The sequence below is a fragment of the Bombina bombina genome, chromosome 6 (genome assembly GCF_027579735.1).
Source record: "Bombina bombina isolate aBomBom1 chromosome 6, aBomBom1.pri, whole genome shotgun sequence".
In the NCBI taxonomy this organism is placed as follows: Eukaryota; Metazoa; Chordata; class Amphibia; order Anura; family Bombinatoridae; genus Bombina; species Bombina bombina.
This window is the reverse complement of record NC_069504.1, coordinates 273,397,109-273,419,380: the sequence shown is the minus strand read 5'-3', so window position 1 is coordinate 273,419,380 and position 22,272 is coordinate 273,397,109. Positions and strand designations below refer to the sequence as shown.

Genomic DNA, 22,272 nt, shown 5'->3' with positions numbered 1-22,272 from the left:
GCTCAAATACTTAGTGATTCACATTTCTCTCCTGTGTGAAAATGCACATGCACTTTGTGCACTGACTGTATTCTGGCTGTATCGATGGCCAATGCCATAACCAGGGCAGGCCAGCTTCCAAATTCCAATGTTTTTCTATTGTATTTTCGGTTTTAATTTTGAATAATGTACTCTTACTGTACTATGCTGCAGTGCTGCTGCTATTAGTTTATGCATGGATGTTAAAAACAGGTTGCAGGATTTACCTTGTTAATGTCACATCCCTCATGTTTTCCTGCATAGTAGTTACTCAGTTAAATGCCTAACACATGAAGCAGTGTGCGTTGTACTAAGTACTAACTTTAATGTGCAATTAGAAACACAAATCAGTGCTGCACAGTACGCACTTTGCAAGTTTCTCCATCCATATACACTTATTCATGTTACTCATACCACAGATAAACTGACTGGCCAAGAAAAAATGGACAATGTGTTGTTGTAATAACTGTCCAGCTAATTTAAATTTAAGTTTGCTGTTGTGTGTGTTCAGTTTACTTGTTTGTATTATGTATTTTAGTTGTACTCTAACTACCAATGTTCTAAGTGTTCTGTTCTACAGCTAGAGCTGTAAAAATGTATGTAATGACAGGCTGCAGGATGTAAGGATTGCCCTTGTCAATGCCACCCCCCCCCCCATCTTTTTCTGGACAGTGGACAGTCACTCAGCTAAATAACTAACACATGCATCAGTGTGCATTGTAATAGCTTTACTGTACTTAGAAACAGAACACACATCATGCTGCTGCACACTCAGCACTTTTTAGGTTTCTCCATGCATATGTTACTCATACCACAGCTAGACTGACTGCCCAGTGTCCAAGAAAACAAAGGACAACATGGTAAAAACTGGCCAGCTATTTTTATTTCAATTAGCTGTGTGTGTGTTGAGTTCAGTTGTTTGTATTATGTATTGTGCTGGTTACTCTAACTATAACTGGTGATCTACTTCTTAGTGTTCTGTACTACAGAGCTATAGCTGTAAAAATGAATGTAATATGACAGGCTGCAGGATGTCAGGATTGACCTCGTCAATGCCACATTCCCCATGTTTTCATGGACAGTCACTCAGCTAAATGACTAACACATGCAACAGTGTGCTGCATTGTACTACCTTTACTTAAAAACACAAATCATGCAGCTGGATAGTCCTCAGTCAGCACTTTTCAGGTTTCTTTCTATATGCTGCACACACTGCTTCATATGTTACTCTTACCACAGGTAGACTGACTTCCCAAGAAAACATGGGCAATGTGGCAAGAACTGGACAGCTAATTTCATTTAAATTAGCTCTGTTTGTATGTGTTGAGTTCACTTGTTATGTACTAACCTCCTGTATATAACTGTGTTCTACTTCTTAGTGGTCTTTTATATAGATGTACTACTACAGAATAGCTGTGACTAATGTGTAATGTAATATGACAGGCTGCAGGATGTCAGGATTGACCTTGTCAATGCCACATCCCTCATGTTTCCCTGGACAGTAACTCCTAAAATGAATAACACATGCAGCAGTGTGTGCATTCATTGTACTTACTTTACTGCACTTATATTTATATACAGAACTTCACAAGTCATACAGCTGTAAAGACAGCAATTTTCAGGTTTCTCCATGCTTACACTGCTTCATATGTTAATCATACCACTGTGTCCACACTGTTAGAATGACTGTCCAATAAAACATGACAATGTTGTGTGAACTTGTGTGTCATAAGACCTAATAACTGGCTAGTGGCTACTATTTAATCACATCACAGGCAGCAAATTGTATTGTAACTATTTTTTGTTTTGTATTTTTATGCTCAAAGAGTGTATTGGACATTGATACACATGTACATTAAGATTCATTTTTTAATGCTAAATGAAGGTGTTATAGTCATTTTTATTTATTTTTTGCCCAAAACTCCCAGCCCTAGTGAATATATGTTGGAAAAATGGCTATGATAGACTTGCTCGACACAGGGTTGCCACAAACCTTCAATTTGTAAAAAGAGAAATATCTTGAAAGTGCAATATAATGAGATATACACACACATACTGATATACATACACACACATACAGTATATATGCTCAAGCTATAGTCTAGGGCACTCAAATATCTGCATGTCAGATAGCATAAGTGTGCTAAATCCCTCATGTAATAGACTTCTATGGGGTGCACATTAAAATTCATGTATGCTGATAATGCAGAACTACTGAAGTTTTTCATGTAGTTCTGTGTTATACTACTACTACTACTACAACTACTACTACTACTACTACTAGTTTACTTCAGGTTTTAAAAAGTGCTAAATTTTACAGCAGTTCTTTGGATTGTGCCCCATTTGTAACATGAGCTTAACGACCATGCTAATAACACTCACTACCAAGAATTTCAGAGAATATTTAGCATTTTGTCATCACTCTGTTTAAACAGCAAAGCACCTTTGTTTTTTTTGTTTTATTTACCTTTGAAAAATATATATTTTTAAAGTACCCAAGGCATTGATCTAGGTCCATTTTTGTGTATTTAATGCCACTATTTGGCCACTAAATATGATCATATAAAAAAAAAATACTGTTAACTTTTTCAAAATCTTTGTGTTTCTCACTGAAATTATTTACACACAACTACTGCAGTCATAATACAAATCGTTGTAAAAGTTTCTCTGGGATCCCCTTTGTTCAGAAACAGCAGGCATGAACAGTTTTTAGCAATTAGAAAGCCGCTATATGCAGCTGCGCACCACACTTCTACAATTCCTGGCAGTAAAGGGGTTAATCAGTTAGCTTGTAATGTTAATTTTCGCTGTAGTGTAGACATTACCCTCCCACCTGACACCTCCCTCCCCCTGTAGGGGTCCCTCCTCACCCGACCACCTACCTGATTCCCCCCCCTCACACGGCTTTATTTGTTACTGGCACCCAATTTATTTATTTATTTTAAAATTTCTGTAGTGTAGCACCCCCTCCTCAATCTCCCCCCTCCAAGATCCCCTTTTTTCTGTAGTGTAGTGTCCCTCCCCCTCAATTTGTTCCATAGTGTAACGATCATCATTACACTGACAGTGTTACTCTCTGTAACGATCACCAATCTGCCTTCATATGACACAAGGGATAAAACGTATAGGAACACTTAAAAAACTTTTGCCATGTTAAGGTGCTTTTAAAATATTTAACCATCCACTTGTAATACCAGATAGTGTATTATTCTTTAAGTGAGGTTGTGCTAAAGATAACGCACCCTGTGCTATTGATTGCATCCTACTTGAAATCTAGCCCTACTTGTGGGAATGTTTTCTTAAAGTAGTCAACCTGGAAAGCCAAAAACAAATATATTGAGCACCCTAGAAATATGGCTTCACATTTCATCTTTACCTGTGTGGTATCCATTGTCTGATGTGAAGAAAATAAATGTGTTATTCAGCTCACTGCGGGCACTCAACTCCTTAACAAGCTTCTCTACTAGATCATCAACTGATAATAGCGTTTGCCACCTGAATGAGAACATAAAACAAGGAAGTATGAGTACGTGCTTTGGCAACGTTATCTTGCAGATACTACAGTGATAACTTAACAAAAAAAACAGATTTCTTGCAAACTCAACAATATTGCAAAATGTTTTTAATGGCAGTTGAAAAGCACTTCTGCTTCTGAGAGCAGCACTTATGCTGAAAATTTCCATTAAATTAGTATTTAAAAGCCAAAAATGTCCTTGTATTTTTATGGTTGAGTGAGAAGTAATTAAGTTTGTTTGCCTTTCTCAGCACTATTTATTTTGGATAGAGCTATAAAATAAAGGGATTGTACATTTATTATTTTCTTCTTTCTTTTTAAACTGTAAAAATATTTATAAATGTTTGCCTTAAAAGGGGCAGAATACACCAGTTTTCATCTAACTGCATATAATAGACACTACAATAAAGAATAATATGTACATATACGGATATAAAAACCCAGTGTAAAGGGGCGGATAGCATAACATACCCTGCATATAAAAATATCCCTTATACAAACAGAAGCAGTCTGAAGTCTGTATACATCTAAAAAGTTGGGGCTTGGCTAGGAGTCTGAAAATCAGCACAATGTTATTTAAAAGGGCTATATAAATGGATCATTTACAAAACATTTATGCAAAGAAAATATAGTGTATAATGTCCCTTTAAAAGGGACACTAAACACAAACTGTACACTACATGATAACAAACCTGCATATATAAGAAAAATTTGGCAATGAAAACTGCAGCTTTATTTTGTCAAAGGAGTATATTGTTTTAGGTTTATTCTTTTCACTGATAACCTGTCCCCCAGAACAAATGAATCATTGCTAACCAATCACAAACTAATATATAGATATAGCACAAACTCTGTTTGCACATGTGCAGACTGGTGTAGCCTGCACTCTTGTATTCCCTTAAAGGCATAGTAAACACCAAAAATGTTATTGTTTAAAAAGGATAGATAATACCTTTATTTACCATTCCCCATTTTTGCCTAACCAACACTGTTATAGAAATATACTTTTTACCTCTGTAATTACCTTGTATCTAAAATTCTGCTGACTGCCTCCTTATCGCAGATCTTTTGACAGACTTGCATTTGAGGCAATTAGTGCTGACTCCACATGCGTTAGCACAATGTTATTTATATGAAACACATGAACTAACACCCTCTATCTGTGAAAAACTGTCAAATGCATTCAGATAAGTGGCTTAAAAATTAGTATACGAGTCTACCTAGGTTTAGCTTTCAACTAAGAATACCAAGAGAATAAAGCAAATGTCATGATAAAAGTAAATTAGAAAGTTGTTTAAAATTACAAGCCCTATCTGAATCATGAAAGTTTAATTTGAACTTGACTATCCCTTTAAGGTGATTTAGCACTGATTAAAGTTGGTTATTATTGCAAAGAATGATTTGCCTATCATTATTTGTTGATGCAAAACTGATAATCCACCTTTTAAAAGCATGTGACACAATAGAAGCTTAGGGAGGGAGGGAAAAGTAAACAAACACTCACATAAATTGCCTTAAAGTATTAACCAAAGCCTCCCTTGGAGAATGTGAAACAAACACATTTTTAGATGCATTTTATTTTTATGATAATTCATTAAGTTGTAACCGTTCTCTAGAAGGTATATATTGTAACCAAAACTTGTTTTTATAATGACATTTTGAATACCATAATATACCACCTTTACAAACATCCACCTTAAGAAGCAAACACCGGATATGAAGCAAAATTGGCTAACCAATCACCTGGAAGACTTGCGTTTATAAGGATACTGTTATTATCATCTAACCATCTTGATAAAGCCGTGGTAAACGGTGAAATGCGTTGATGGTGCTATTCAAGCTTGCGGATATCCAAGTTATTCAATCTACTCAAAGGATTGATTAAAAAAGGGACTCTTTCTTCTCTAAAGGAATGCAAAAGAACTCTGCGCAGAGTGAATGTAATAAGTAGTACGCACAGCCAACCCGGAAGTGTCAACAGAACGGAGCTACAGAGACACCTGTGCCCGACTGAGAGAACAGCTAATTCCCAGGACTGGAGTAAGGTAGCCACTAAGAGGTGTAGTAGCCCGCCCTAGTGTGGCAAATTGTTTGGAGTTGTTTGGATTGGTTAACTGAAACGTTAACTGAGACATTAACTTTTTATAAGTCCCTGTGGAAACATCGATTTAAACATCAAGTAACTGGGTAATTAGACACAAGTTGCCCAATAACAATCTATGATTGTTCACGCCAATCCTAAGAACAAAATTTCCACCATATATATATATATATATATATATATATATATATATATATATATATATATATATATATATATATATATATATATATATATATATATGTAAGCAGTCTACAAGTAAACAGTCTACAAATAAGAAAACTGTTCTCCCCAAACTCCAAGTAAAGAAACCATGTGTAGTATTTGGGAGATTTAAGGTGGATATAGATGTGCATCCATTTAAGGTGGAATTTATGATTTTTATATACCATATCTGTTTCTAATATCAAAGTACCTTTTAGAATTTTAAATATACATGACCAGTCATATCCCATAAATTGCTGTAGAATTGTATTGCAGTATTTTATATGTATGAATATATATCTCAGCAATAAGTGACCTAAAAAAGGATCTTTTTCTGTCGACTATATAGCGACATTTTATAAACAGTAAACATTGATATTTTTATATAAATAAGTTGCAACATAGTTTGTTCTGCCTAGCAATTCTTATTAAGAATTTTTAACCATACACACTCAACTAACCCCTTAGCTTCTGTAACGCACATACACACCTTTCTTTTTCACATTTCACTAAACTACTCTGTTTGTGGGAGCAGTTCGTTGTATATGTAGGGGATAACCTGCGCACCATTTAACCCTCTTCTGTTTTTCCAATACAAAATAAATAATGAATGTATTTTGCAATAATGTTTCACTTGCAATAATGAAACATTTTATGCATTGTTAAAATGTAAGTTTAATGGTCCTTTAAAACAAGAAAAGTACATTTAACTTGCAACTTTTCACACTGTATTAAAAAATAAAATCTGTTTATTCACACATATTTCACTTTTGTTTCTTATTCCTTAAAGGGACAGTAAATGTATTTTTTTTGCCTTTGTAAGTAGTGTGTTACAGATCTATATCGATAAAGGTCTATATCTGCAAAGGACATTTGTAGCTGCTACATAAAAAGAATATCAAATTTTTTAAATTCCATTTGGTAAGGCTGAACAGTTTATCTTTTTTTTCAGCAGCAAGCAGCCCACCCAATAAGAAGTCTACCACTCGCACCATTAGATTTCTCTATTGCACATTTTCCTTCACTGCCTATCTGCACAGCCTCTTGAAGCAGAGAGCTTTCCCATACACACTTGCATCCATCAACTTGACATTTAGTAAGATTCTCTGTACCAGTCTTTTTACTTTTCTATTATAACGTGAGGATTTTTAACTATAAACATATCTATCTGGATAATGGATATCAATTCTTGTGTCGATATAAATTTACAACACTATGTTTTGCTATCCTCACATAGGTAAAACTGAAATATCTAATGTAAATAGTTAATAAACTGCTTAAAATTATAAAATAGGTCTGTTACCTCTTGCGAAAAGCATTGTCCAAGAACGCTATTGAGGAATTTGTCATTGGTGTTTTGGCTTGTCTAATGAGCCAATGCTTGTCCTGATAAAAAAAAATTAAAAAAAATAAATAAATACAAAATTGATAAATCCCAGTAAATGTAATCAGAACTGCCTACTCTTTTTAAATGATCATGTCTGTGGCCCTCAAGAATTGCCATTGAACATACATTCTTTTTTATTTATTTATTTTTTTAATTAAAATACACTTTTGATGTTGGCCTGTCACTTGTCTATCTGGTATCATATGTAACCAGAACTTTACGATTTGAACTAAGCAAAAAACACATACTTTAGGAGTACAGATGAAAAGCCGTCCTTACTACAGCTAGCACAGACAGCTATGCCCTACACACCCTCCTTGCTGCTCTAAACGGACTAGTATATATCAAAATAATATAGTGACATAAAGGTTCCACCCCATCAAGGCCTCTCTTCACACCTACATGCAGATGGAAAACTATAGAGACTATTTATTTCTGCAAACTAACTCCTTTTTTATTGTTATAGTTTAGGTCTTATAAAGTACTTCAACTACCTTGGTTAAAAACATATTCAAATTATTACTGGCCTAGTGTGAAAAGTGCATACATATTTCTGTGAGGAAGTTCCCTAGGTTACATTAAAGTGAAACTAAAACCCAAAGGCTCACAGCAAATCATGTTTTTTTATTTAGATATAACTTATTTCCATATATGGAAGGAGTCACTATTATATGTGAATTAATACTGCTACATACACAGAGATACAGATAATACAAGTGTAAGGCCAAATGATAGGTTAATGATGATTACTGGTACCTTGCCATGAACGTTGAAGTTGCTACTCCTAGGTGCGTTGACATCAAGGAACTTATTTTCATACTGAGGAGCAGCGGTCCATGGTGAATGTGGTGCTGGAGTAGATATCATCATGAAGAAGGGTTCGTAGTTCGATTTGTAATTCAGGAAATCCAAGGACACATTAGCCTGTTAATTATATAAAAACATTTGATTAAAAACATACTAGGGATTCTTATTACCTGCTTATGTGTAAGAAAAAAGAAAAAGAAAGTATGATTAAAATATGGTACCCGTCAATCTTATAAAACATATATAAAAATAGGAAGAAAAATACCCTGACGTACACATGCATAAATGAGTATAGAGAATAAAAATTCAAATAATCTATAGCCCCACTTATCTAACATTGTCCTATATTTTTGTTGAAAATATATATTTTAGTATAGGGCTTTTTATTTATAACGTGTTTGTTTTTTTACTAGTGTTTTCGATGTTTGTCCTTTTTGGGGCTACAGAGTAAATGTTAAAAGGGACAGTCAATATTAAAACTTTCATAATTTAGATAGGGCATGCAATTTTAAACAATGTTCCAATTTACTTTTAGCATCAAAGTTGCTTTGTTCTCTTGGTATTCTTTGTTGAGAGCTAAACCTAGGTAGGCTCATGTGCTAATTTCTAAGACCTTGAAGGCTGCCTCTTATCTCATTTTGACAGTTTTTCACAGCTATACAGTGCTAGTTCATATATGCCATATAGATAACATTGTGCTCACTCCCATGGAGGTATTTATAAGTCAGCACTGATTGGCTAAAATGCAAGTCTGTCAAAAGAACTGAGATAAGGGGTCAGTCTGCAGAGGCTTAGATACAAGGTAATCACAGAGGTAAAAAGTGTATTTCTATAACAATGTTGGTTATGCAAAACTGGGGATTGGGTAATAAAGGGATTATCTATCTTTTTAAACAATAAACATTCTGGAGTAGACTGTGCCTTTAAGTTTAATAACATTTTTAGACTTCTAATATTTTCCTTTGGCAAGTATTTGTGGGATATATTATTGAGCTTAGTACTAATTGTGTGCCAGACTAATGCGCTCTCTTCTCTCTTTTTATCCATATACTATTTATTTATGCATTAGACACCACCCCTTAAGGTGTTACTTAAGTTTAACCCTTTAGGGGATATAATGAATATATCCATTTATTTTCAACACAGAATAGCATGTGTTTACTTTATTATAGTAAGCTAAAAAAAAAACAGTTCCAATGAGAATGACATATCAAAATGTATTAGATTGCATTTTACAGTTTTGTGTAAAAAAATTGCAAATATTATACAAGCATGGACATAAGCTGCAAAAATATTTTTAGAAAATGTTAAACTTTTATAAATGCAGGAAAGAACATTTTTAAAGTTTCATATCGGTTTAATTTTAAAATGTACTTGGTCATGAACTTTATTTAGCACATTAATATATTTGTATTTTACTATCATATCATTACACATATTTAGTTTATTACACGTTTATTGTTGTACACTATGTGGCCTTTAATAGTAATCAGATTATTTTTTTTACAAGTCAATAAACATCTTTCTAAAAAGTACAGTCTATGAACAGTACTCTAGGCCAGAGCTTCTTTTTTCCTCCCTTTTTACAGTGGAAACTCTTGCACGAAACCCATTATTATAATATAATCTGAAAGAAACCTATTGTCAAATGGGTATATAATGTTAGTCTTTTATACATCAATATACCAAGTGAGGGGATAATTAGTAAAATTAAGTAAATGTAACTTTGTTAGCCGTTGCTCATCATTAACGGTTTGCCTCTTTGTCCAACTCCATGTACCTACCACATAGGCTTCTCCTCCACGTGTGGTGATGAGCAACCCCGTTACCTGTGTGTACTCTGCACACAACGCTCCCTCTAATTTTTTTGAGAAAGGTGCACAATAAATTTGGCCTTCGCAATTTTTTGGCCAAGTGACTAAAATGTGTGCGCAGAAGAAGTACAAAATTAGCTATGTACTTACCTTACATTAAAAGGTATATAAAACCCAAAAATGTTTTTTTTGTGATTCAGATAAGCGCATAAGAGAAGAAAAAAAAAAAAAGGTTTCCAATTTACTTCTATGTTCAAATTTGCTTTGTTCCCATGGAATTCTTTGCTGACGAGATACCTAGGTAGGTTTCTGGGGCACTACATAGGAGGAAATAGTGATGCCATGTAGTGCTCTTGCAAATAAATAATATTCTTGCAGAACTGCTGCCATGTGGTACTCCAGACACATACACATTCCTGAGCTTATGTCCCTGCTTTTCAACAAAGGATACCAAGAGAAAGAAGAAAATTTGATAATAGAAGTAAACTAGAAAGTGGCTTGAAATTGCCTGCTCTATCTGAAACAGGGAAGAAAAAAATTAGGTTTCACGTTAATTTAAAAAGGGACAGAAAACTCCAAAATTTTCTTTCATGAATTGGACAGAACATGGAATTTAAAACAACTTTGCAATTTACTTCTATTATCAAATTTGCTTCATTCTCTTGATATCCTTTGCTGAAGGAACAGCATAGCACTACTTGCAGCTAGCTGAACACATCTAATTAGCCAATCACAAGAGACAAATGTGTGCAGGCACCAATCCGCAGTGAAGTGAATTTAAAAAGTGTCTTAAAGGGGCACCCAAGTAAAAATAAACTTTTGTGATTCAGATAGAAAATTACGTTTTAAGACACTTTACCATTTACTTCCATTTTCAAATTGTGCACACTTTCTGGGGAACAAAATCCTACCGAGCATGTGCATAAACTCACAGGGTATATGTAAAACTAGTCTGTAATTGGCTGATGGCTGTCACATGATACAGAGGGACGGAAAATAGGAGAAAAAAATAAATGTCAGGGGGAAAAAAAATCTACTGCTTATTTGAAATTCAGAGCAAATGTTATTGCATTGTATTTTTATTATGTACTTGTTTCTACAACATGGAGTCCTTTAAAATGACATGCTCTATCTGAATCCTGCAAGTTTAACTTTGACTTTCCTACCCCTTTAAGCAAAATATGGAAAAAAGTTACTCCCTCAATACAAACACAACCAAATACTAACACATTCACAACACACACACAAACACACTATCATGCATACAAACACAACCAAATACTAACACATTGACAACACACACACAAACACACTATCATGCATACAAACACAACCAAATACTAACACATTCACAACACACACACAAACACACTATCATGCATACAAACACAACCAAATACTAACACATTGACAACACACACACAAACACACTATCATGCATACAAACACAACCAAATACTAACACATTCACAACACACACACAAACACACTATCATGCATACAAACACAACCAAATACTAACACATTCACAACACACACACAAACACACTATCATGCATACAAACACAACCAAATACTAACACATTCACAACACACACACAAACACACTATCATGCATACAAACACAACCAAATACTAACACATTGACAACACACACACAAACACACTATCATGCATACAAACACAACCATATACTAACACATTGACAACACACACACAAACACACTATCATGCATACAAACACAACCATATACTAACACATTGACAACACACACACAAACACACTATCATGCATACAAACACAACCATATACTAACACATTGACAACACACACACAAACACACTATCATGCATACAAACACAACCAAATACTAACACATTGACAACACACACACAAACACACTATCATGCATACAAACACAACCATATACTAACACATTGACAACACACACACAAACACACTATCATGCATACAAACACAACCATATACTAACACATTGACAACACACACACAAACATACTATTATGCATACATACATAGCCAGGATGTCCTAAGACATGTATCCAAATAATTGTATTTGCATTCATTTTCCTTTATGAACATGTTGAAGATATTTAGCCAAATATATGAAGAGTAAGCTGAGGTCAATAGTTTTCCTTTCTGCCTAATTGTTTAGATAGTAATTGCAACTTAGTCTACTGTTGTACAAGGGACCCCTCCTGCTCTCCTGTGCACAGTACATTACCAGATCTTGAAATTAAGTGTCTTTACATTTATTTTTATTGGACTGTTTGCCTTACGTGTAATAGACATTAAATAACCCCAGATTTGAGTGTGCCATATAAAAAAAAAAACTGTACTTTTAATAATTTGTTTTTCCCCCTTTACCTGCAATTAAATCTAAACAAGTGTTCCTACTGCCCTTAAAAAAAGACCCCACAACACTCTATACAGTGATTGGGTGTCAGTGCAGATTATAATAGTGTATGTAGCTCATTTGCATCATTTACATACTATTCATGTCTAAAAGGATCCTCATGATACTTATTTGAAAAAGAGGATGCTCCTCTTTCAAATAAGGGATAGCATAGCCCACAATATGTCATGTGATTTACCCTCTAGATACCACATACTTACATACTTGCTACATACGTGTTTCTATAATGTAATATTATTATCAACCTGTAAGATCACCCCCCCCCCCCCGAAAAACACCTGTGCACAGTAATGTCATGTCCAAATCTTTCTCTGCCGGACTAAACCAATCACACTTATTTATACTATGTTTTATCATGTATGTGTCAACCTGCACTGTTAGTACAGAACATAAGAAAACATTCCTCACCAACACATCCGTCAGGTAGTCAAGACTGTAGTTTTCACCATGCTGTCGTGCTTGACCATTTACTGAAAGGGTGTAGTTATAATATTTTGAATTTTTCTCCTAAAATAAAAAAAATCCTATGAACCTTTGGAAGCAGACACAAAATATGTTTGAAATTAGGTCCACACACAAAATGCATTAATTTGGTTTTGAACTTACAAGAAACTTAGAATGACGTCTGGTTGTCATATTAAAATAAGCCATTTAAAGGAACAGCAAACACCTTGTAATTACAATACATTTTGTTGTCTTGCTATAAGATAACACATAAGCTAAGTCTTAACTTTTTAAAATAAATTAACATCTGCTTTGCTGTAATTGTTTTTTAATAGCCAAACTCCCTCCACAACTTGCCTCACTTGAAGGAGCCAATCCAGGTTTTTGAATCTGCAGACAAGACTAGCCACAGTCATTATATTGTATAAAGTGTATTGTATTGTTGTTGTTTCCTGCTAAATCAAATTAGGGACAGATATGTACCATTGTTAGCTTTAACAAGTCTACAGTGTGCATTTATCTTCAGCTCTGAAAAATTAAAAAATGTAACCATTTGCAGAGTAAAGTACATGAAAAAGGGGAATAATAAAGTATATTGCCCAATTGTTTTATTATGCAGATATAAACATTTCAATATGTTTCATGTCCCTTTAAACATACAAACATGTTTTCAACTGCTGACATTGCTTAGTTTTAGATTAATAGAAAAAAAAAATATAGAACGTGCATTCCTTTCAAGGGAGCAAAACAAGTACCCTGCACATTACTGTGCACTGAGTCGTATCCTATTTCTAGCTCTTACGAACATACCTAAGAAATACAGAGAATTCAAATAATTTGTATGTAGTGACATTCTTCCTGCTACAGGTTAAGAAGCTGTTAATTTAGATTGCCATATAAACAAAATTCTCCATTAAGGGCCTGATATTCAAAAGCTCTTCACTAAGGTGAGATGATCTAAAACATCTCGTCAGTATGGAGAGGTCCCTAAAAAATGTTAGAAACACAAATTTTTATTAAAAACATTTATCTCATTATGCAGGTTCTTGGTGTGAAGGAGAGACATCTACATGACAATATAAGGTCTAAAACATAAATAAATATGATTTTGCTTGATTTCTCTCCATGCCTGGGAGTTTTTAAATATCAGGCCCTGAATCTGGTATCAGAGCATTACAAACCAAGTATATCGGCCTAGACTTTAGGAAGAAATACTGTATCAACAAAAGCAATTTATATAGACCAGGATTGTCTAAACTAATAAAATGTTTTTATATATCCCCTCTGCTTCATTCCACACCTTCTCTTTCTCTGACATCATTTGCAACACAGAGAGGTCGCATTTAAGTCCATTCTGTGGGTAACAAAAAGATGTCCCTGCAGTGTGCATTTGATTGATGCCCATCTCCTCATTATGGGTGATAATAGTAAAGAGGCTTTTCACATGCAATATGACTAGCCAATCCCCTTCTTCAACTGGTGATAATTCTAGCAAACATTTTATGAAAGTGATGGCAAATTTAACAAGTTTACTGTACATATTTCAATTTATCTTGCTATCATAAATACAACCCACTAACTATTTTTAATTTTAAATTATAATAATTATACCTCAGTCGTCTTGTTCCTCCACCCCCCTCTCTTTTTCTGGTTCTCAAAAAAAATATAATATAATATATATATATATATATATATATATATATATATTCGCGACGGGCGGAGGCAGGGGCCATAAATATCACACAGGACCACAATATCACTATAATGCCTGATATCACAAAAGTGTAGGTAACGCATAAGATAGAAGGGTTCTTCAATGTCACAAGTGCTATTACTTTGATGATGGCAATATTGTGGCACTGGAATGAGAACTGTTTTTTCATTGTTAAAACAAGCAATCTGTATCTTACTGTGCATTTATTTATGTTCATTCTTTTTTTTTCTTCAAAATTTAACTGGGGAGGGTACAGAAAATAAAATGGGAGGGGGGGATGGAACAAAAATCAAGGTAGAAAAAGCATAACGTTCATATTTCCAAAACAAGTTATCAAACGTAATTATTCAAATTTAGTATAAGTTACAAGTAACCCAAACTTGTAGTTAATAACATCCTAAATGGAGCATAAAAGCATAAGCAAAGGTGAAATCTGCAAACCTTACAACTAAAGTTTTCAACATTGACGAGAAGCAGAACTATATTTTTTTAAGAATATGTTACTAATTACATTTGTACAGTATACTATTATGTTGCAGAACTAGAAATCAATCTAAATATATTAGTCAAAGTCTTTGGAACACAAATATTAAGATATTAAATTTGACTCACCAAAGCGTACCAGTAACTCCATCCAGGAGGTACGTGCCCAATTCCTCCTGCATCCTGTGTCCCATACTGAAAAGAAATAAAAAAGACACAGTTGGACTACATGTAAACAATAAGGACTAGATCATATTCTCTTTTTTTAATTTAAAAAAGTCATGTTACAAGAAAGCCAGGCTATTTAAACTTGTTTCCAACATAGACTTAAAAAATAATGTTGGATTCATCTAACAAATTTAAAAATAAACTTATATTATATAACTTATGTGACCACACCAAGGATTATTTACTTGGACAAAATAGGATGTAAATCATCTAATACCCTACAATATGAAACAAAATAAAATATAAACATATACTTAGTATTATTTTAGAGGAGATTATTATTCAGTAGGCAAACTATATATATTTGAATTTGTAAAATAACCACCCAATACGAATGTTTTAAATAAAATGTAAATTACCCCCATAAACTGTTGATACACTTTCAGTCCCTCCCCCATCAACTTACTGAAACAGGGCCGTAATGCAGATTCCTCATCACAGTATGGTGCATACACCTCCCCATCACTGATGCAAACTTGCTGATATTCTACTGTATGCAGAACAGAACGACTAACGTTCTTCAGTATATGAGAGCGCTTTTGGCCAGTGGCGAGCCTTTTGAGTTGCAGTGATGTCTCTGATCACTGATAGGGATGTGCATGCCTCACACTTAAATACAGCAGGCCCCATAGGACCCAGGAACAATGCACAGTATTATCCCGAAACATAACATGGGCGTAAGAAGAGCAAAGAACCTTATTAACAGTTCAATATGATCATTTTTGTTTTTATTAAAACCATTCGTACTGGTGATTTATTTTAAAAATGAATTCTTTATAGTGTGTCATTTTAGAAACTACCATGTGTCCTTAAAAGGGACATAATATGTCCAAAAAAACAAATGCTATAATATGTTAGAGCAATTTTATTATTGCTCTATTGGTTGTATAATTATATGTTTAATCCGTACAAAAGGATTAAACACATAGTAAAAGTCAGCTCCAGAGCATCAGTGTAATATTGGGAGCTAGTTAAACATTAGGATTGTATTTCTTAAAGCAGTGTGTGTGTGGATCAGCTCCAGTGTCTACATAAGCTAATTAAACACTGTGGTAACAGTGAGGAGGGAAGGGGGAGTGAGATGCCAGTAGAGTTATACCGGAGCTCACAAGGGAAGATAATCTGAGTTTAAAGGGACACTGAACCCAAATGTTTTTTTTTCGTGATTCAGACAGAGCATGAAATTTTAAGCAACTTTCTAATTTACTTCTATTATCAATTTTTCTTCATTCTCTTGGTATCTTTATTTGAAATGCAAGAATGTAAGTTTAGATGCCGGCCCATTTTTGATGAACAACCTGGGTTGTCCTTGCCGATTGGTGGATTAATTCATCCACCAATAAAAAAGTGCTGTCTACAGTACTGAACCAAAAAAAAAAGCTTAGATGCCTTCTTTTTCAAATAACGATAGCAAGAGAACGAAGAAAAATTGATAATAGGAGTAAATTAGAAAGTTGCTTAAAATTGCATGCTATATCTGAATCACGAAAGAAAAAAATTGGGTTCAGTGCCCCTTAAAGCTGATTTGTCTGTATTTTTGCAGCTCTTCTGATTTTTGCACAGAACACTATCATTACATAGCACATTACACAGTAGTGACTCCCTAGCTGTAAGCACGCTAGTTAGGAAGTGAGGGGAAAACCCTAGCTCTCTAATTAGTGTGTATTACGAACGAATGCATATGCAGTGAAAGCACTGCAAGGTTTTCCAATTTTTTAGCAGCAAAATAGGTAATGCATGTAAATTACAAACTGTATCTACATCTATCATAAATAGTCCATATTTATTTTGTGCACAGTGTCCCACAGTATTTTTAGCTAAAGATAAAGGCTATATATCACCTGATTCAGATATTTCCCAGCAAAGAAGGTCTGGTACCCAAAGTGTTGAAGGTACGCTGGAAATGTGTATGGCTCCTGCGTCTTCTGCCAAGCTATACTGCTACAGTTTCCCTCTATAGTGTTGTTTACAACATGGTGATTATGAGGATATTTCCCAGTAAGGATGCTGGATCTGCTGGGGCAGCACAGGGCACTGGCTACATACTGGAGACAAGAACAATAAGAAATTCAATGCACTGGCAAATCTTTTATAATAATAGATTACACTAATATATTTGTTTCCATTTCTATACATCATAAAATATATGAAATGAAACAAGAGATTACAACATTTTACCAAAATTAAATATTGTACAGTATAACCTTTTCATTTGTGCAACCTTTCTACACAAAGTACAAACTGCAACGCAATGGATATCACACAGCACGTTAGCTTTATTATAGTTATTACAAACACCTAAATATCACATTATGTTTCCTAGTTACGTTGATATTGGTCATCTTGGTTAAACCTGCACTCCTAAGCTCCAGTTTTAAAGTATCACTCACTCACTTATTTAAATTTACAAATTTAGTGCACCTGTTGCTTCCTTCCGTAATGGTGTTTTCAGTCATCTACCAGAAAATAGATACATTTTCTGGGATTTCAAGTGGACCTCTAGAGCACTAACCCACCAGCTACTGATAATCACACAAGGAATAGAGGGGAACATAATTTAATAATTAAATAATTAATAAATAAAAAACATCAATAGTAATTATATAATATATTGTTGGTTAAATGTAGATGCCCATGTCACTTGCCTACTAGGCATGTACATAAAGTTGAATTAATTTCACAAATGAATACTGAATTTGGCCGCAGGCACCAGATTTATTAGTGTTAAACGGCAACACATACATTTCTGGATTTTAAAAAACCTAGCACCGAAAATGGGTGAATGCTGTTGCCTGTGGCCATGTTCAGTATTCGTTTGTGAAACTAATGCTGAATTCCAAATTGATGCACATGCCTAATGCACACTCGCCATGCCGTACCTATTAACTTGTGTGACACAAAGGGTAACTCTAAAGTTATTTACGTCTTAAAACTCTAAAAAGAAAACATTTACCATCTTCATATCATTTCAGAATACTGACTTACGTTACAAAACACAGTTACACAGACAGAGACCAGGTCAGTTATGGTGCAATATTGTTTACATTGGAAAACAGAATAAAAGCTATATGGAGGTAAAGGTAACATTTTCTTTTTGCATGTCAGTCATGCACAATTGACCAGTTAAAGTGCCAGTACAGTGCAAAAATGACATGATCTAATAAGTTAGAGCCTATAATTTTAGAGACCTGTCAAAGCTTTGTGCTTAACCCCTGCAAAGGAAAAACACTAATATGTGTGAAAAGATACGCCCTATTATCAGGCTATTATCAGGCGTATACACAATAGTCTCTGACCTAAAGAAGTAAACGCATCAGATCTTTGGCTAGTGTTTGTCCTATTTTTTACAGGATTTGTATAGTGTCTGCATTAACTGCTTTAAATTGTGCTTTTTTTGTTTTTTTTTTAAGTATTCAGCAAAAAATTAAATAGTGCCCAATTGACACATTAGAAAGGTTATATTGAGAGAGAGAAAGAGAAAGAGAGAGAAAAAGAGAGAGAGAGAAAAAAAGAGAAAGAGAGAGAGAGAAAGAAAGAGAGAAAAAAAGAGAAAGAGAAAAAAAAAGAGAAAGAGAGAGAGAAAAAAAGAGAAAGAGAAAAAGAGAAAAAGAAAGAGAAAAAGAGAAAGAGAAAGAGAAAAAGAGAAAAAGAAAGAGAAAAAGAAAGAAAGAGAGAGAGAGAGAAAGAGAGAAAGAGAAAAAGAAAGAAAGAGAGAGAGAGAAAAAGAAAAAAAGAGAAAGAAAAAAAGAGAAAGAGAGAAAGAGAAAGAAAGAAAGAGAAAAAGAAAGAAAGAGAAAGAGAGAAAGAGAAAGAAAGAAAGAGAAAAAGAAAGAAAGAGAAAAAGAAAGAGAGAGAAAGAGAGAGAGAGAAAGAAAAAGAGAGAGAGAGAAAAAGAGAGAGAGAGAAAGAGAGAAAAAGAAAGAGAGAGAAAGAGAGAGAAAGAGAGAGAAAGAGAGAGAAAGAGAGAGAAAGAGAGAGAAAGAGAGAGAAAGAGAATATATATATACCAGCTACTGTGTATTGTATTGTGTCCTGTAAGAAGTCTCATCAGTACTCCCTCAGACCCCAAAGATTTTGCATGATTTCTCTCCCTGCTGGTGAGTGTATATATAGCCTAATTATCAAAAACTCACCAGCAGGGAGAGAAATCATGCAAAATCTTTGGGGTCTGAGGGAGTACTGATGAGACTTCTTACAGGACACAATACAATACACAGTAGCTGGCACATACAATGTTTTGGAAACACTTACTGCATTTGAAAAGGTTATACCGTGCTCTCCAATGAGTTCCTTGGTCTTCTTTAAAGGAGTCTAAAATAGACAGAGAAAAATCTAAGTTACAAGAGCACAATGTAACATTAGAATTTTATTTTAAACTATACTGTAATTTGCAACCCTAGATGATAGCATAAGGTAAGGCAACATATTTAATAAGCACAGGGAATGCTTCTGTATGTCCAAATAAGCAATACATATATATTATTTTTTTCCCCAATTATATTGCTATATTGCTAAATCCACAACCTGGTGATGTACCCATGTTTGAGAGATGGGATCAATTTTGTGTGACATGTTTGACATATAAGAAACATGTAAGCCACATTTGTCACAGGTGGCTACACACAAGTGGTGAAATAAGTTTACCCTAATAGCTATGGAGCATCTTTAGAGGATTCTCAAAGAAAAACTCACTGAATGGATCTCTCACAAACAAAACAAATCTGAGATTTATGCACAGATTAGGTGAAAAACATATGAGACTGTGCTGCAGCTGAGTTAACTCATATAGGAGTGAGCTTGTATAGAGAAAAGCTCAACTTGATTTTACTATGACAGTCAACTGTCCATCACTGTAACCTGGATAAAAAAAAATTAAAAAAAAAAGGCCAAATTCCGTAAGCCATATCTGTTAAATTGGGGTTTCTTAAACTCAGGGAAAGTAATTTATCTGCCATTTGAATAATCCCTTTAAAATAATTTTCACGTGGGCGTGTCAGGGCGACAGCCATAATCGGTCGCAATACTAGCAGCTGAGCATTGGAATAATGCAATCCAATGTGTATTAAGAGGAATATTCGACATTCAGTATTCATGATACCTTGCCTAGATTCTATCAGTATTTCTGCATTGTTTGATACCTCTATTTCTATATTTCCAGACCGTTGGGGTTTTGGCAGCCCAATTAGGGAAGGTCTCAAACCCCCCCACCTCCGTTCACACAGGTACAGAGTGAGTAATTCTCAGTTAGCTACACTTTCTCTTCCACTGCTATCTAGAAACTAATCACGTAAGACTTAATGGAGGAAATGTTTAAGGAGCACTTTACAAAACTAAGACTACTGCTTGAGCAGTGTGTTGCATGTTTGGATACGCAGATAGATATAACGACTTACATAATTTCATATTGCAGATGCCCCTTCTATTGACATGGAGATGATTTATTCTGCTGCATTACCTGAGTGTTGTGCTGCTAACACTATAGCACTCAGAATAGGAATAGGGAAACACAAGCTCAGAATGATTCAGAGGAGACTGAGATTTGTTGGCCGACAAGAAGATCCCTAGAACTTCCTTACAGGTTAACTACCCCTTTAACTTACTCATTGCCAACCATTACTAGTGCATCAGCTTTAAGTGTTCAAATAGCAGAGGTCTTTTGGACTTCTATAGACTCAGATGCAGTATAGATTGGGACTTGGTCTGCATCTTCTCTGACACATGTGTGCACCGGATCCCCATTGTTTACTGGTGGAACGTTTTGAATGCCCTACCATCCATATTACCCATTAAGTCAGGACTGTGCTTCAACAACAGGAAGATAGGTGTCCCTATGGGTCTGAAGAGAATAAGCATTGGATAGAGGACAGTATGTTCTGAGCCTAACAGAAATCGCCAAGTTTGTCAGGTTCTATGGGATGTTTCATAATGAAACCTGAAATAGTTGAATTAATATATTGCATCGTTGCAAGAGGACTGTTAATAGTTCTACATATGCACAGCTCTATGAGATAATTGTGAAACTTTGAATTTTAATTATGCCAGGACCCCGACGGTGTATTCTGTGTGGCGGCACTTGATTATTTATACTGTACTATCTATTATTGCATTATGTGTTCTGATATTATGCTCCTTTTTTCGAGACAGGTATTTTGATCTCATGCATAAAAAATGTTCGTAGAAGCCTACTTACGGTTTAAGTTTATTTTATATACAATATATATGTAGTTTTCCTTTATTTACTTACAGTGATGTTGCTATGCCTATAGAAAGTCTGTAACAATGATTCCTGATGTGTTAGTTTACTAATAACAGGGCTAGTTTAATAGTTGCTCTTATTTTCTTTTCTTAGTGCGTTATACAAACCAGCTTAGAAGTACTAATTTGTGTGCCTACTAATGTGCCTATTATATAGATTATGCAGTGGTTGTTTTGCAGCTAAGAGGTATATGCTCTGAGGGGGCTCCTACATTCTACTTATCATTAAAGGTCCATTGTACATCAGATTTTTCTTTTCATAATTTCTTTTTAGTAGAAGATCCATTTATATAGCCCATCTGGGAGTGTTTTTGTAACAATGTTTAGTTTTGCTTTTTTTTTTTTTTTTTTAATAAGATTGTGCAGATTTTCAGACTCCTAACCAAGCCCCAAAGTCAGATTTATATGCTCTTTTACAGTCTACTGCTGGCTTTTGTTTGTCTAATCTGTCTTTTCATGTGCAGCCCCTTTCACTGGGTGTCCCATCTTAACCTTATCAACAGAGCTAAACTTGCAGCTTCTAAGTAAGCTTTTTAAAGGTTTTATACTGGATTTTTAGATCAATATCTGTGAGAGCAAGGGACAGTACACGCATCCTCGACTCTAAAGCCACACAGCAGGAGACAATTTAGCCTGCCTAGCACAGTCCACATTCGGGAGCCAGATCGCACCGAACAAGCAGGGTCGCAGGAGGAGCATCCGGATCCCACCCAGATTGCTGACGACTGACTCAGAAGAGTCCTCCGCCCATGGACAGCACAGACTGTGACTTATTCACATCTCAGGCACACACTCCTAACCCAGTTAAACTTAACTGCCAACCACATTGTGAGCCAAACGACGGACCCACCACTTCTCATTCAAT

General features: G+C 34.8%; 1 protein-coding gene across 1 annotated transcript in view; it reads right to left on the bottom strand.

Annotated features, from left to right (window-relative positions):
- Nucleotides 1-22,272, bottom strand: part of GNS (glucosamine (N-acetyl)-6-sulfatase) — a 96,036-nt gene that overhangs the window by 56,294 nt on the left and 17,470 nt on the right. The window contains exons 2-8 of the mRNA XM_053716859.1: nt 19,404-19,463; nt 16,994-17,197; nt 15,054-15,119; nt 12,692-12,790; nt 7,981-8,148; nt 7,141-7,223; nt 3,395-3,513 (exon numbers count right to left, since the gene is read on the bottom strand). Of these exons, the coding sequence (XP_053572834.1) occupies nt 3,395-3,513; nt 7,141-7,223; nt 7,981-8,148; nt 12,692-12,790; nt 15,054-15,119; nt 16,994-17,197; nt 19,404-19,463 (799 nt within the window). The remainder of the gene's footprint in view (nt 1-3,394; nt 3,514-7,140; nt 7,224-7,980; nt 8,149-12,691; nt 12,791-15,053; nt 15,120-16,993; nt 17,198-19,403; nt 19,464-22,272) is intronic.